This window comes from Lasioglossum baleicum, chromosome 3 (genome assembly GCF_051020765.1).
Source record: "Lasioglossum baleicum chromosome 3, iyLasBale1, whole genome shotgun sequence".
NCBI lineage: Eukaryota > Metazoa > Arthropoda > Insecta > Hymenoptera > Halictidae > Lasioglossum > Lasioglossum baleicum.
In genome coordinates, this window is record NC_134931.1 from 5,958,344 (window position 1) to 5,974,542 (window position 16,199).

The 16,199-nt window shown below is 41.9% G+C and overlaps 1 protein-coding gene across 1 annotated transcript in view; it reads left to right on the forward strand.

Moving 5' to 3' along the window:
- The first annotated feature begins 571 nt into the window (after positions 1 to 571).
- LOC143207365 (uncharacterized) overlaps positions 572 to 16,199 on the forward strand; it is a 93,283-nt gene continuing 77,655 nt past the window's right edge. Inside the window, exon 1 of the mRNA XM_076420756.1 lies at positions 572 to 1,370. Within this exon, the coding sequence (XP_076276871.1) occupies positions 1,368 to 1,370 (3 nt within the window). The 5' untranslated portion in view covers positions 572 to 1,367. The remainder of the gene's footprint in view (positions 1,371 to 16,199) is intronic.

A 16,199-nucleotide genomic window follows, 5' to 3' on the forward strand; every position in this document is an offset into this window, starting at 1 on the left:
ATAACGTTGTGTTCAATGTAAAGACACCATTAATGGATAAAATGAATTTTTATTTAACTCCTGCTTCTCACAAATGATGCAGAACATTTTCATTTTGCATAAAGATCCGCAGTCTAATGATAGTAAACTGTAATGATGTAAACTTACAAAATATAAGTTTGAGTATGATTTGGCCACCCTCTGTATTTTCTTCTTATAGAAAATTATGAATGATAAAGAAATTCTAAAGCAGTGTAAAGTAAATCGTAGTGCCTGGGGTAGGATTTCAGGTGTTAAGAAACGAGCATCTGTAATCAGCATCGAACGTCGTGCGCGTAAACGTGCAAGGGTTGCCAGCAACTAGTGGCGTTTGTCGAAGCTGTACCCTCGCCGAGGCCTCCTTTCCCTCCCATTCACTCCCTCCCTGAATAGATAGCCCCTCTCCCCTTCGAATCTCCACGTATCAACCCCTACCGCTCAGCCGCTTCTCTCACCCTCGCTCGTTCACGGTTCCCCTCTTCTCTCTAGTTGTCTCTCTCCCCCAACGACACGCGCGGCTTTCTCTCGCGCGCGCGTTCTTCTGCCTGTGGAGCAACTCGCAGCATCCATCTGCCCGCTCCGGACTTCAGTTCACATCGAGAACGCGGCACCGTCGGCACCCTAAGGACCTATCCTAGACCCTTCGGAAGTCGCCGATCCATCGAACTCTTGTGGTACCGGGCCGAGGCAATTCGTAAGGGAAAGGAATGGGAGCGATCGATCCGATCGATCATCGATTTTGAACAGAACCCGAGAGCGATTTTGAACCGAAACAGAGATCGTACACTGCTCAACAAAGTCCCGTTTGCGATCGAATGGTATCGGTCGATGCTACCTGAGCTACGATCTTCGTTTCCGTTACCAGCATAATAATCTCGACAACGATATCTCGACAAAGATTTCCACACGCCTGAGATCCGCTCGGATCGGCGCGGCGAGACAACCAGCTTGATCCTCTCCCGAACCCGTTTGTTATTCTGGTCGAGTTCGCGACCCTGGAGGATACGCAATCGGCTGTCGCGCGGTAACGGATGCCTTAAGGGGTCGCCGGAATAAAATTAGGTAATCGCATTTGATGCGGATAGGCGAAACACGCTCGAAGCGTAATCGTTAAGGGAACGACAACAGGAAGGGTAGAGGAGCCACGAGGGCTCGCGAGGAGACTGAAGAAGAGGGACTTCCCGCGAGACTGCCGGGGGTTGTTGCCCAGCCCCGAAGTAGCGAACATCGGGCCCGGATGTTCGCAAGAACGAGACGCCGGAAACGCTGCCACGTTGGAAGGGAAAATATTGACGGCCGTCAACAAGTTCCTTACGACATCCCCTTTGGTTAACAAAGTCAAGTTGCTGATGGTAAGTGTCTTTTCCTTTGTCTCCCTTCTCGGCGCGCTCACCTCCGCTTGGCATAGTTTCCGCGTGACCTTATTAAGAACAGTTATTATCTATCGAAGTAAATTTTTGAACGTATTGTGGAACAACGTCGGGGAGGAAGAAGACGGAGGCGGGGGTAGGGGGCGCATTGTTTAATCGGATCAAGTGATCCGGTTTCATAAGAGGATCAATTTTAACAGCCGATACAGTTCCGCGATGTTTTTCGCTGAAAGCTCCTTTGTTTCGATGGACTTTCCAATCGGTATCAATTGACCGTGCAATACCAACTTCAAATTTCGAGTCAGATTGCAATACGGATCGTTTTAAGGTATAAAAGAGTGTTGCAACACGAGTAGCTGGAGGGACGATGAAAGTTGATTGTAACACGTTTCTCGCGCACACCATGCTCTCCGTTATGCCCCAACAACAAAAAATCACAAAGAATATCTCGCCGGGATGTTTTGTCGCGTGAAGAAACGCGACCCGAACGACATTATAGTAGCAGCATGGCGGCGTAAACGCGAGTAATAGAGCGTGTATAGTTTTACAACGCGGTTACTTCCGCTTTGGCGAAAAACTGCATGCTTCAGTTCTGTCCGGCTACAAGCTTCCCCGTTCGCGGAAACAATAAAAACCGAATTATATACAGTGGAAATGCTCCGTCGAGGCTTTCAACTCATTTTTACCGCTCGCGTGATGTTGCTTGGGACGGCACTTTTAATTGCGCGCGATTATCTAACCCGACACTTGTTTGCACTCCATTAAACCTTCCTTTTTTGGACGTTGTGTACCTTCCTTTAAATCCTCTGTGAACGGGTTCTAAAAACGACGCATTAAAGAGCGCGGATGTCCCAGCACTGTAAGCAATTCATTAGCTATCGCGCAGAGTCGCTTTCGCTGAAAGAAGCGAAAAAGAAAGGTGGTCCACAACGATCGACTAAGTGTGGTTTCGTTGAGGGAAATCGGCGATCGGTGGAAAGGCAATTCCAGCACGGAGAATTTGGTGTTTTGCCAGAAAAAATGTACGGATCTGTATACGTGATTCACAATAGAGTGAAACAGTGGACGCTGATAACGTGAATCGATGTCGTGCACAATCGTCACTGTTCTTCTCACTTTCAAGCTACCGTCCTCGTCAGATATACATACATATATGTATAACAAACGTACATCTGTGTCCACGATTTTGCACAACGCGAACAGCAACAGGACACTTCATTCGCCTTATTTTAACTTGTTGCTCGGTACGCTTTCCGATCACGGGGCACTTGTGTGTTAATTATCGGTCCATAACAGATACGAGGTTTCTATTACCGAGAAATTGCATGCAATTGCTCGTCGGAATGCGTTAACTATAACTACGAGTGGAATGATCAAAGGGAGATACCTAATAGTTTCATACCGCATCTGAAACAGAGAAACGGCTGGTTGGTAGCGAGTGGGGGTGAAGGGGGTGCGAGGACTACCAGCGATCTTATCAGTGACCTGGTTGTCTCGGATTAAATTTATTCAAAAGACAATCACCTTGATGCTAGACCGTCGTAAACGAGATCCACTAAGAAAAGAAAACCACTTCGATCGAATACACAAGTCACGTATCCTCCAAGAGGTCCGAGAGAGCAGTTTCTCAGGGAGAGTTTCTCTTTATTAAATTCCACTTGACAAGTCGTCATGCTTGGAATATGCATCGATTTTGATTGCTCCGTTTGCTCGTTCCGCTGCATTTGAGACTTATGCACTGCTAAGTGTTCCTCTGCGGCCTATTAAGTACTTGCACGACGAACCTCCAAATTTGAATGAAAGCAAACCGAACATACTACGTTACATTATACCGTCATAGGCATCTTGTATTTTGCTTCTCGTTAGCGAGTTATTACGCTTCGTACGCGTGGTGAATGGGAAACCTATGCGATAGACCAAAGATTACGTGTACAATATTTGCTTCCGCTGGAAGCTAGGTAGCTTCGAGGCAAATGTCATCAGAGTCGTACAAAAGAGTAGGGCAATCGGCGTAGAAGACTAACTTATTTAAGGGTGGTTTTGTTGCTCTTTATTTCGACGGAATCGTAGAACACTAACTCATTTACGGCTGGATCTGTTGCTCTTTATTTTGAAGGAGTTGTAAGAGATTAACTTATTTAACTCTTCACGGACGGCGACCGATTGCCAATTACTTTCTGTACAATCGACGTTGTATGATATTTACAGTTGTTACCATAATCTCCGGATGATTTAGACTTTTGGATATTGTTCATAGCAGTCTTCAAATTTTACAAATCAGATAATCATGAATGAATCTGTATGAAATTTAACCCTTTGCAGTCGGAGCTATTTTAACTTGAAAATTAAACATTTCTTCCGACCTAGAATAATTTCATTGTATATGATTGTTTTCATTTTATGGAATCGAAATATTCCGCAGAATCGGTACGGTGCACAGATATCATTCCTGGAAAGCTAAGGGTAGTGTCATTGCCCCTTACAGTTTTGTCTCTAGAAATGGCAGAGCCGATTTCGTGTTACTGACGTTTCTCGGATCAGGGTACCTATTCGGCTTACCTTTGTTTTCGAGCCTCTGGGTCCCATAAAGAATTGAGCATACCGTCTCGTTCTGGCGCTAAGCGGTGTCGAGCGGACAACCTCGAAAGAAGAAGAGGGAATAGAAATGTCCTATTCTCAAAACAAACATTGGCTGTTTCTCGAGACAGCACTGTATTTCGAATCACGTCAATGTCTAACAGGACAATCCGTGTTCACGCCGGCAACCTTCATTGGGGTGACGTAGCTTGAGAGCCACGAGTTGAACATTTCTGATCTCGAGCGTTCTCTCCGAACGCATTGTCCTCGAGAAGGAGACTTCTCATCCGAGTTGTACAAACCCTGAGGAGCTTCTATGTATGCTCCACGTCATTCCTGGCGTTCCGATATTGTCGACGAATGCTCGACCCACGGAGGATTCGAAATTCCGGACGTGTGCGCCGCCATACGCGGAGACAAACGGCCGGACACGCAGATTGTTCCGAGGTGTTCCTAAAAGAATGCATCGCTGGCCAACTGCTGACCCGAACGCGATTCAAGGTATTTGAATGGGGTTACAAAGCGAGCATTATCAGCAACCTACCGCCCTATCGCGGTTTCCATCGGCCGCTCGCGACCAGTTTTATCAGTCCATGCTAACGAATTTTCCCGGCGCTTTCTGTCACGCTGTTGACTTTTCAAAAAGGATTAGTCTCGTGTATTCGCCCCCTGTATTTTTTTTTTGTTCAATCTGGAAGTTTTTGCTCTGTTCACATCAGCGAACACCTACGTAGCCCCGACACTTGTGGTCTTACCGTTGATTATAGTCAGCGAAACTATGCAAGGGCTGACTCCTGCTTCGTTAACGGAATACCGCTTGGTCCAAGCGGTTACGCGGAGAATTCGTGTTTGCTTCTTGCAAGGGCCCGAAGTTAGACGCGTGACGGTTCGCAACCGGATGAGGAGAATCCCGGTACGAAGACGGTAAAACTCGATTTCTGTCCGACCAAGCGGAAACAACTTCTTTCGAGAACAAGTAAAGTATCACAGTAAAAAGAGAGAAACGGTAAAGATTTCTGGGGGAATTGATACGTTTGCGCTATGAAGTTCCCGCCTCTTGTGTCTGCATTCGTATCCAAATTTATTTGAAAGTTTGGATAACTCGGTCAAGAAATGTATTCAAATTACGGAACTTCCTTCCATCGCTCCTGTCCAATACGGATCAGCATCTGTTTAGAAGTTTGAACAAGTTTTTTTTTTACGGCCAATACAGCCGGTTAAAGCACAGCGTACAAAATGCATGGAGGTTTGGAAAGTTTTGCTCGTTCGATCACGGACGGTTCCCCGCACAAAGATGAACAAGTTTTTGGACAACGGCGTTCTGATAATTACGGGATTTATTGTATTTGAGCTGATCAAATTAACCCTAAACAATCGAGGGGTGACTCAGAGTCACCACTAAAAATTGTTGTACCATTATTCACAATATTGTTTACATTATTAAATATGTTGGTATCCAATCAGTTACTGCACATTAAGTATTGTATGAGGTATTAAATCAATTTCATATCCATAAAATGAAAAAAATTATATACAATCGAATAATTCTAGGTCGGAAGAATTGTTTTTTTTTCAAGTTAAAATAGCTCGGACTGCAAAGGGTTAAAATCCAGAGTACCGTCTGTTACGGTTACAAACGCGACGAGCATTTACTTGATATTCGAGGAAATTTCCATTGAAAATCTCGGCAGGATTTTGCCGCGCGTTGAAATCCCTGGATGCTCTAGTGTTCCGTTATGTTGCCTTCCGCATTGAATTAGTTTCCATCAATTACCCTGTCAACCGATTCTCGAATTAGGCTAATATCAATTCCGGTGACCGAATTAAAACGCGCATTACGTTGTAATTGGTTTTCGGCTACCTTGGCCCTACGGGACACATGTTTTTTACTCAGACAAGGGTTTGTTTGACGTCGTGAAATAATTATCCTTCGATTGCGCGATTCGGCAGTGCAAATGTTTGATGCAAACTCTGCGGCCTGTGGTCCGAATTGGATTCCCAGTTTAAATTGCCGAAAGCCGAATCGTATTTTTAAAACATCCTGCCTCGAAACCAATGCGTCATATGTATCTGCAACTGCGCTAAAGCTAACTGACTGCCTCGAGCCCTAATCAGAATTGTTCACTTTTTGTTAGATCGTCGATCCGAAATCCTTTAAGATCTTTCGGATATCATGCTCGCATTTGCAAATGATGGTGAGAAGTACATAAAAAAAATTCATTTGTTCATCATTTATATTTTTCAGTTCTATCTTGATTGAAGGTCTAATGAAAACAGTACTCAAAATATAGTTAAAATATAGTTAAGTTGATTGGTCAAATACCTTTTTCTTAACAATTACCTGACCAGTATTTTTTCGCTATTTATGTTTGCATTCTTTCTTATATTTTATAATAACTTCATGATTTAATTTCGTAGATCATTTAATTCATTTCGATTCAAAGAAGGTGGATTTATTTATTCAGTACAAGATACAAATTACTAATGTGACTGATATTTATATGATTGTTGGTCATTGGGAATGAAGAGACTAATTTTAGTCATGCGACCGGACATGTGTTAGCCATGCCAACCAACTGCGGGAACGTCGATTCAAGTGAAATATCTTGAAAATTTTAAGTTGCACTTTGAAATACCGAGTCACATATGTTTCAGTAGTTAATAAGTTCGAAAATATTATGAATTCTAACTTAAGATTTTACAGAGACATTTCTAAAGAATTAAACTACAAAATTCTTTAAAAAAGTAGATTAGTCGAGTTTTAAACAGAGGTACAGCATCATCACAAAAATTGAATTTTAAGTTCAGACGAATCACTGAAGCATTCATGTTTGATATTACTAAAACGAGGAGGGACATTAAAGCGTGGAACACAGGATTCGATACAGGTAGCTAATATTCGTCAAAGAGAACATTTGAAGCTCTGTAATATTCCATAGTGTTCTCAGCAGGAAATGCATGTTACGACTACGATATCGTATACAAGTACCTTATTCGAACGGCACAGTTAATCACCGTTTCGACACCTCAATGTATATTAGGCATTAAAACATGAAACAGCGGTTCATTACTCGATTGAAACAAGATATTGCAACGGTAGATGTAAGTGAAACACTCCTCAGAGGATTCGACTTACATTGTATTACTAACATTATCCATTTGACTGACCATAATTAGACCCCAGATGTTTAGACAAAATCGAACTGTTATAAAGCAATTTAACCGTGTATAAATCTTTATAGCCCCTAGACAACATCCATTTGCACTCCCATTTTTATGTATTTCTGTTCTAATAACTTGACAACGTTGTTTCTAGTTAAATAAATAAAAAATCATCTTTTCCTTAATTATTTTTTATATTTCTGTAAACAAAAACTATTTTTCGTAGCCAGCAGGTATGCAGAAGTTGTGGCATATTTTTTGAATAAATATTTCACTCTGTGCCAGAGAGAGATCTGCATATTCTAAAAAATATATTCCCAATAATATGATACGGGATTAGATATATCTTTTAACAACTATTATTTTAAGAATTCTGATAAATTCAAGAGAGTGTAGGTGATATTCTCAGATTTTTTAGATGCAAGAAATCCGCTGTCTAACTATAATCGTATGTCAGACGTCTTCTATCAGAAAACATACTGTCATTCAGAAAATTTTTAGTTTTTCCGATTCGTACCTAGGCAAACTCACTTAACCTTCCGATGGACGGAGTTGGGTCCATTTTGACCCAGAATCGTAAACGAATAAATTCTAAAACACAATAGCGTAGATTTCAAAGAAGTGGCTTGAAAAATATTTAAAAGGAAATTGCTATGTAAAAATTAGAATGGATCTAGTTATTGCAGCCACAAAATCTCTCGTCAGACGCGTCCGACGGTCTAAGGGTGAAGAGATCAGTGTTGCGAAGCACCTTCTACTCGTTGTCCACGTAATAATACATATAATAATTATTCATGTTGTGTAGAAGGGTTGTTATCAGGTCTGATGGTAAATGTCGCATGGTAAGCGATCCGCGTGCACGATAACCAGGAAAAATATGCACCTCTTGACTCGCGGTAACAACGCGGTAGCTCGCACAGTCTCGTATGCACCTCTTCCGGTGACGCATCTCAGCGTTCCTTAATTCATTTGCGGCGGCCCTTTACAACGCTGTAACAGGTTCTTTTTATACGGGCGTGTAACGAACAAGGGTGAAAATACGCGAGCGGCCATGAGTGGATCGCGACGAGGAACTCCGAATCTAATTAGGCTATCCCATTTTCCGTGGCAATTTGTAAGAGATAGGTGAATATTTCGTTATTTTAATACGTTCGGACTCTTTCCTTCTGGTTTTCGTTTTACAAAAGGATTGGGAAAAAATTTTCTCGACGAGCCGGCGCGGCGGATAGCCTAGCCTCGTTTGATTCTATTTTAGTTCGAACGCTTCCACAATTTCGATTAAAAAAGTGTTATCAAGAGAAGAATGTTTAAGGGAATGTACGCGTAATTTGCGGAAACGGTACGGAAGGCCAATTCCGCCGGAATGGTTTAAAACCATTGAATCGCGAACCTTCCAGGAGCATTATGTGCGTAACAATGCTTTTTATGGGAAATTTATGGTCCCACAGATTCTGCAGCTTCCAGTATGCACTATGCACGAAGAAAAAGACGTATTTCTGGGGCGTATTCCCTTGTTTCCTTCGCGTTGCGTCCTATAGCCGGACACATAAAGGAGAAGGGAATGATGTCACAGGAATGTGTTGGAGGAACACATAAGCTCGATAGTTTCTCCTTGATCGAACCAGATCTTTACCGGAATAAAGCGTTTGGGGGTACGAGCACTTCTACTACATTTTTATATGTAACGAGTGTCGTTGTCAATAATTAGAATTCGGCTAACGATAGTATCCCAAAGGGATCACCGATGGGCACGACTCTTGTAAAAGTTCTATTTCGTCGAATCTGTCATAAAGAAACACCTAAAGGATAACTTTAGCCTCTTCCAGTAAATCGTAAAGCGAATAATAGTTACCGGAACCGTAACATTTACGACGCTCACACATTTAATTGGTGTTCGAACGTGAGTACTTATCGAATGGTAATATTTTTCTATGGCGGAGGAATAAGGCCTCCTGAGAACCTCTTAGACTCATTGGTCACGAAATTTTTTACGTCTCCAGACTTTGTCCAATTAAATAAAGAGGGCTATGACGTCGTGACTATTGCTGGTACGGAGACATCAATTTTGCTGAAGAAAGTTATGGCGTCAATGAAAAATGTAGAAAGAATTGTCGGTTATATACCTATCTGAATATAAACTTCTTGTTAGGTTATTTTTGGTGAGATCCTAGTAAAGGTTTCGAGAATCCTTGAGGGAATTTTATTGGAAGTGTTTTGGGATATACATATATTTAGGTCCAGAGATAATGACTTCTAAAGCGTTGGTGTGGCTAAACTTCATATTACAGGACCAAAAATTTTGGACTTTTTTAATCTATAGCTGTAGATTTTGACGAGAAAATGCCAAAAATCCGAGTTTTAACATTAGGAATTGACTGGCTCAAAAGTTGTGCGTGTTTGAAGTTGATCGATTTTAAGCGTTTCCGACAGGCAAGGGCGCCGCTAGATGTTCCCGTTTAAATACCCCACCCTGTATAACTATTTCGAATTTCTGCCTTTAGATTTTCTAAAGTTGGGATTTTCACATAAGTGTATTGAAAAGTTAATTTGTTCACTGCATACTATACATATCTTATGCGTATCTACATTGTTAGGACAGGGACGTGTGAATTCCAATTCTCATTTTTATCGTATGTGCAAACATTGTATTTGTTCCGTCGTAAAACCCTCTGCGAAAGGACAAGAGTGCGACCGTGAAGGTCAGCTAGCCTACCTAATGGTGGCACAACGACCGTGAACGCGATAAAGAACGAAAATCACGGCCAAAAAATAGCGAATCCACCATAGTTAGAATATTTAACAACCCTAAGGACACGCAGCTGACGAACACATGCTGAACCGTTTTAAACGTTAGCGTACCGAGATTTACAGTTTTAGACTCGTAGCCGCCCGTAATCGAATGTATGTCTTGTTTATTTGACAACTCCTAATGTCTGCTCCTACTCTTCCTAATTTTCCACTACTTCCACCACCTTTTAGAACACCTTCCAACCAATCACATACAATTTTCCAAAACCACACCTACCTTCGAGCTTTCCTAATTTCTATGCGATCACAACAAGACCAGAACTGTTTTCAACTACCGAGCCACTACCAACTCCAAGCCCAGCCGACTTGTAGACAGCAAGACATGTCTTGCATCTATTACAACTAAGAAATGTGTTCTCCGGAGTTTGACTCTACAATCATTCGCCGTTAACCCAGCCGTGATACGACCTCCCAATTCCGGGATCGACACGACACCACAGTTTTTGGTCCTTCGAGCATTGTCGCGAATGTTATTGCGAGTTACTACTGAACCAACGAGGAAGCAGTAGCTGAGTATTCCAACGGACATCAACAGTCTCCAGTGGAAGCATCCACGATTGACTGGATCGATTTTGACAACCTCAGCATCTAGATCAACCAGGCTAGCAGAGGGCTACATCAAGGGACGCAGCATATTCTGGCCGATCGACGTCATCAGAAGGGAACATCTCGTCACATCAACCAACTCAACTTCGGGACCAGTAGACGTCCTGAAAACGCAAGGCCGTGAAAGGGGTAGTGGTACTGCACAATCTCCATACGAGTAAGGTTTTGGCTCATTTCAGTTTCGGCGTGCCGCACAGTGGGCCAGAATGGCTCGGTAGCTGTTCACGCCTATTTCACCATTATTTCAAAACTTAAAGACCACATTAAATAGGTCGTTGAATTCGTCTTGGCGTCAGCTATAATGTTATTAAATAAAAAAAATATTTAGTTATCAATAAATATTGAAGGTGACCACAAATTTTTAAGTCTCCTCAAGTCGCTTCAAGTCTTGCATCTATTACAATAAAGAAACGTGTTCTCCGGAGTATGATTGTGCAATCATTCGCCGTTAACCCAGCCGTGATACGACCTCCCAATTCCGGAATCGACACGCGACACCACAGTATTAATATTTACATATTATATGTTTTGAGATATTTAACGTACTGTGCTACTTATACATATGTGTAACTATACTACCTATCTATGGATCCTGGAATTCGCATGTGCCGTTTGTATTTTTTTCACGACTACCCTCTCCTGTGAAAAGTTTGTTTATTGTTTTTCGATACAAGAAGCTTTGCAGGTGTTTGCACGCAAACATTGCTCGTTTTCCGCCAATTGATCGTCCTGGTTGTTATTTTTTGGTAAGTTATACGTTCCGGACGATAAATAACGCGACTTTTTTAATTGAATCCAAATATTAATTAAAATTGAATGGGTGTAGCTATATGTGTAGCGCGTACAGCTTGTCGACGGGTTGACATTCATTCCGGTCGTTATAGAAAGCGTCAAAAAGCTGTGCTGACTGGTTTTGCATCATTTTGCAGTGGCAAATGACCAGATATCTCTTTTGCCACGTCTTTAAACCCTCCGTTCAAACATTTTAATCTCAAACGGACCACATTGTATTGCCGTATTTGTCTCGTTAATTAGTTCCTATTCAGTTATAAATATCCTCTGACGGTAAATGAAGTGAAATGTAACTTCTGGAATACGAGAAGTTCATATAACTGGGCTACCTGTGTCACTGAGTTCAGTCAGGTTCACAGAGTCTTCCTTGTCGTGGGAAGCATAATTATACCGAGTCAGATTTTCGAATATAATACGTATAATCTTGTGCCTCTTCTTAATAACGAGCACAAAAGGTATATTCGCAACGTTAAACATTCTTTCATTCGTTTCTCATAGCAATTAATAACAAAAACCAACTGAACGGTACAATTTGATCACCTGGTGTATACACCAATGTAGGATTTAACGACGCGATTTCCAATGAATTTGATCACGTCGTTTTCCCGTTTGTCTTGCTAATTGCTTTTTGAAATATCATTAATATTTCTGCTTGTATAAGTTTCTTAACATTCCTCGCTTTAGAACAGCAGTACTTATTGACTTATCCGTTTCTGAATAACTGTGAGTTAAAGATTTAAGAAAAGAGTACCTACATCTTTACACTGCTTGTGTAGTAGGCATATGATTGTTTATAATTTGTATTGTATTGCATAAAGTATTATAATGTTCTAGAGTGTAAAAATCTCTTTCTTGAAATTCAAATTGCATTAATAAAAAAAAACAGCAGTACATACTTTAGTTCTTATGATGATATCAAAAAATGACTTGAATATTGAATCGCTTCACGCTCTGCGGGATTCATTTATTACGTGAAAAGTGGGGGAAGGTTGTACAATAGTGTAGAATTAAGTCGGGACTGAATGTGGACATTTAAGTGGGGGACGTAGCGCGTCTGTGTGAATTCAACTACAGGAAAGACAGCCGACGAGTGCGAGTGAGATACCGTTGTTGTAAATTCCGACATCGTTGCGGTGTCTTCGTGGTACAATCCGGTTAACCATAACTGGAATCAAGAATACGGCGGGGGTCTCTGACAGATCTCAGACTGTGAGGGGTGTTTTTGCGACGTCACCGTCGGCAGAAATGCTTCTTCGTCGCCATCCCCTGCATATATTAGGGAAACCAGCTCATTTAAATCAACTTCAGTATTCGAGGTATCGTTCGCGCATTGCCGAAAGACGTTTCGCGGTAACTTTCCGCAGCAACTTTATTCATTACCCTAACTTTCTTTGGGAAGTTGAAGGCTCGCGTGGCCGATTCCGTTACGGTGTGTGGGCGTAAGATTATCCGACGAAAAATGGAGCGAAAAATCCGCTGGGACACAGAAGTGTACGTCGGGAAAGGATTAGTGGAGAATATGCAAAACACAAGAATTGAGGGAGCCGGGATTTCGCATTCCGGACAATGAAAGCATTACGAGGGAACAATAGACGTCGGTAAGCAGTTGAAGTAAAATTATTCTTGCCTGAAAACGGACCATTTGTTTCATTGAAATAAGGGCGTAGGGGGATGCATTAATGGGACCACTTCGGCAAATGCGCGGGCATGTAAACGACATATAAAGTGGACGGTTTGTGAGGCGGCCTTGTAAAACTACTTGATACGCCGCGTCATGGACAAAGCTTTAGACTCGAGTCCCGCCGTGACATTAGAACCGCCATTTCCACGCGTTCGTTCCTTCTAACCAACAGGACGTTCAATTTAATAGCGCCAGGAAGATCAAACGTGTTTAATGATCTTGCAATTGTTTCCTCAAAACTTCAAGCACATTTCTTCAAACATCAATTTGTCGAATACTCTACGCTCTACGCGTTCGAGTGTCGCTGCTTTACGCACGAGGTATCGTCGGAATAATCCGTGTCGACATCACCGATCGGATGTAAAACACGCGATCACGCTCCGTACAGTTTACGAGTTGACCGTCATTATACGCGGCCCCGTTTGCAGTTTACGCTCGGCCGCAAAAAATCGGAGGCAATCGCGTTAAATTAAAGACACGTTCGTTGTTTATGAACACTCGTCGCGATAACTCACGGGCCGGGGGTGCCGCGAGAAAACTGCTGGCCGACGAACGGTGAAGACAAACATCAATATAACCGTAACGGCCACGGCTCGTCATAACGTTCCGCTATTTATTGCCGGCGTTAATAAAATACCTGCCGATCGCCGGCGCGGCGCACGCCTGTTAGCATTTTACGCGTGTTTTCGTTAGAACTTCGTACGTACAAATACGTCGATGCTAAAAATAAAGTTTCAGCCCGGAGCAATAAAACAACTGTGCTCTCCCCCCCTCTCATCCCCTCTCCCACTTGGCTGACGAATAAAATTTGCGTTATCTTTACGATAGATGGTGTATACACACGGCAGCGTATCTACGTTGCGCCATACGTAATCATATTTTACGCGAATGTATTCGGACCTCGGGTTCGTGCGGTGCGACCGAAAAACCACCCACGTCTTTTTGTTGTATTGGATGAGAAGCGAGAGGGTGGATTCGAAGAAGGGGGAATACAGGCGAATTGAACGATTCGATAAACCGTGAGCCTTATCAGGAGCGTATTGGCCACGCCAGGTAAACATGCGATACCTGCGGGCGACACGTTTCACAGAATCGCATTGGCGTTATTTGTGGCTACGTTGCTCTGCGAATGCCGAAGACTATAGCAGGTTCGACCGAAGCCGGGAGCACAGACGAACGTGTTCCGACGCGGCGCGGCGCGTATCGACACGGATCATTCGTAAACGTCAGTCTTTGTTCGGAAAGTGGCGGGAACATGCGAGATAAATCGGAGGCAATTAACACGCAGGGACATCGCGATAAGGCGACAGCTCGCGGCGTTTTAAATTAAGGCACGATGCATCGATATCCGCCGCGTCGACGATCATCATTCGAGCACGCTGCGGTCGCTACTTTATCGCATTGTTACGTGGATACCCGATAAGCTGACCTGGTCGAAGTCTGTTTCGGCCGACCGATATAACACGTTTTCAAATATTTTTTTGTTTCTATAAAATAGCTGCAATTAAGCCTTTGCAGTCGGAGCTATTTTAACTTGAAACTTAGACATTCCTTCCGACCTAGAATAATGTCATTGTATATTATTTTGACATGCAATACATAACTGTGTAGTGGATTAATTAGATACCATCATATTTACTAATGTAAAATGTAAACAATATTGTGAGTAATGGTACAGCCAGTTTTATAGTGGCGACTCGGGGTCACCCCCTCGACAACTAAGGCGAGACCCTCGCGCGTCCCTCGTGTCAATTTGACACGCTTTTCCCGTAAAGGGTGATGCATTTATAGTTTTATTTTTTCAACATGAAATACATACCGGGTGACTCCTGATTCCTGGACTATTATAATGATCCTTTAAACTTCTCTAATTTTTTTTTGAGATAAGGGTGTTTGAAATGCTTATTTTACGTATGCATACTTCACATAATATAAAAACAATGATTTCAGTAATAGTTACAACCAGACTGCAGATTTCATGCAATTATGACAAAAATGAATAGACACGATTTAAAGTATTAAATTTGAAATTAAAAGAATTTAGGAACATGCAGTATAATACTTCCAACTTTCGAAAACAATTGAAGAATCAAAACTATTTTTAATTGGCTCCCGTGTCAGGTAATTAGAGCATGAAACTTTTATTTTACATCAAAAGCGCAGTTTAGGAATTGCGTATGACACACACAGTCGACCAACTGTGGCGTACACTTTCAGTGCTGAACCACAGCGCTTCAGGGGTTAAACGAATCGGCAGCGCGAAATTAAAATCTGTGATAGAAATTCGTCTTGTTGCATACGCATTGCAAATATTTTTTGGGAACGGCAATGAACAATTTTTCACTGGTGCGCTGTGGTCGACTGGGAGCGCAACGGCGCGGCGGTTCATTTACATATCCATCGATTGAATATGCAAACGCTTTCGTGTATCACGGAATATCACTTACGGAGCCAATCCGTTTCCCCTTTCGAATGTTTTCGGATACGCAAGCGGATGCGGTGAGAAATGGACAACGAAGTTTTGCGTTCAATAATCATGATCTCCTCCTACGTTTGCATTATTATGCTTGCGAAACTCTTGAGAGAAAGAATCGAATGAGACGTCGCGGGAAATTTTAAAATGTATGAGTTAACATCTCACCGTATAATAACGAATCCGACTCGTGTTGAAGATTTCAAACAGAACCTGCTGAATATAAATGTTATTCATCTCTAAGTGAAGGTAGATGATCAATATTAACACATTCGGGCCGGGTAAGTTCGGACACAGTTGCCGAACGAATTTGCAACAGTTCACAAAGTTACGTTATATAAACTAGTTCAATTTTTTAAACAATTAATATGTTTAGACCGCGGATGTTCACGCAATTTGCAATTTTTTAAGATAAATTCTAAGAAAGTAGAACCAAATAAAATCTTTGTTTTTAGTGGTAGTGGCAATTGTAGATTTGCAATAAATAAAAATCGTACTAAATTCTGTTGAATTTTATATTCTAGTATTTTTTTAGCATTTTCGCAAGCCATAAAGGCATAAAGATCTGCAGTCTAACATATCGGAAGATAAATTGAGCCATTCAGAGTTTTCTTTCAATACAGGACGATGATTCGAGACGGCTTTCGCCATATTGCGGATGAGTGGATCTTTTTGCGAAATAATTCATTTTTATCATTTATCATTTATCATT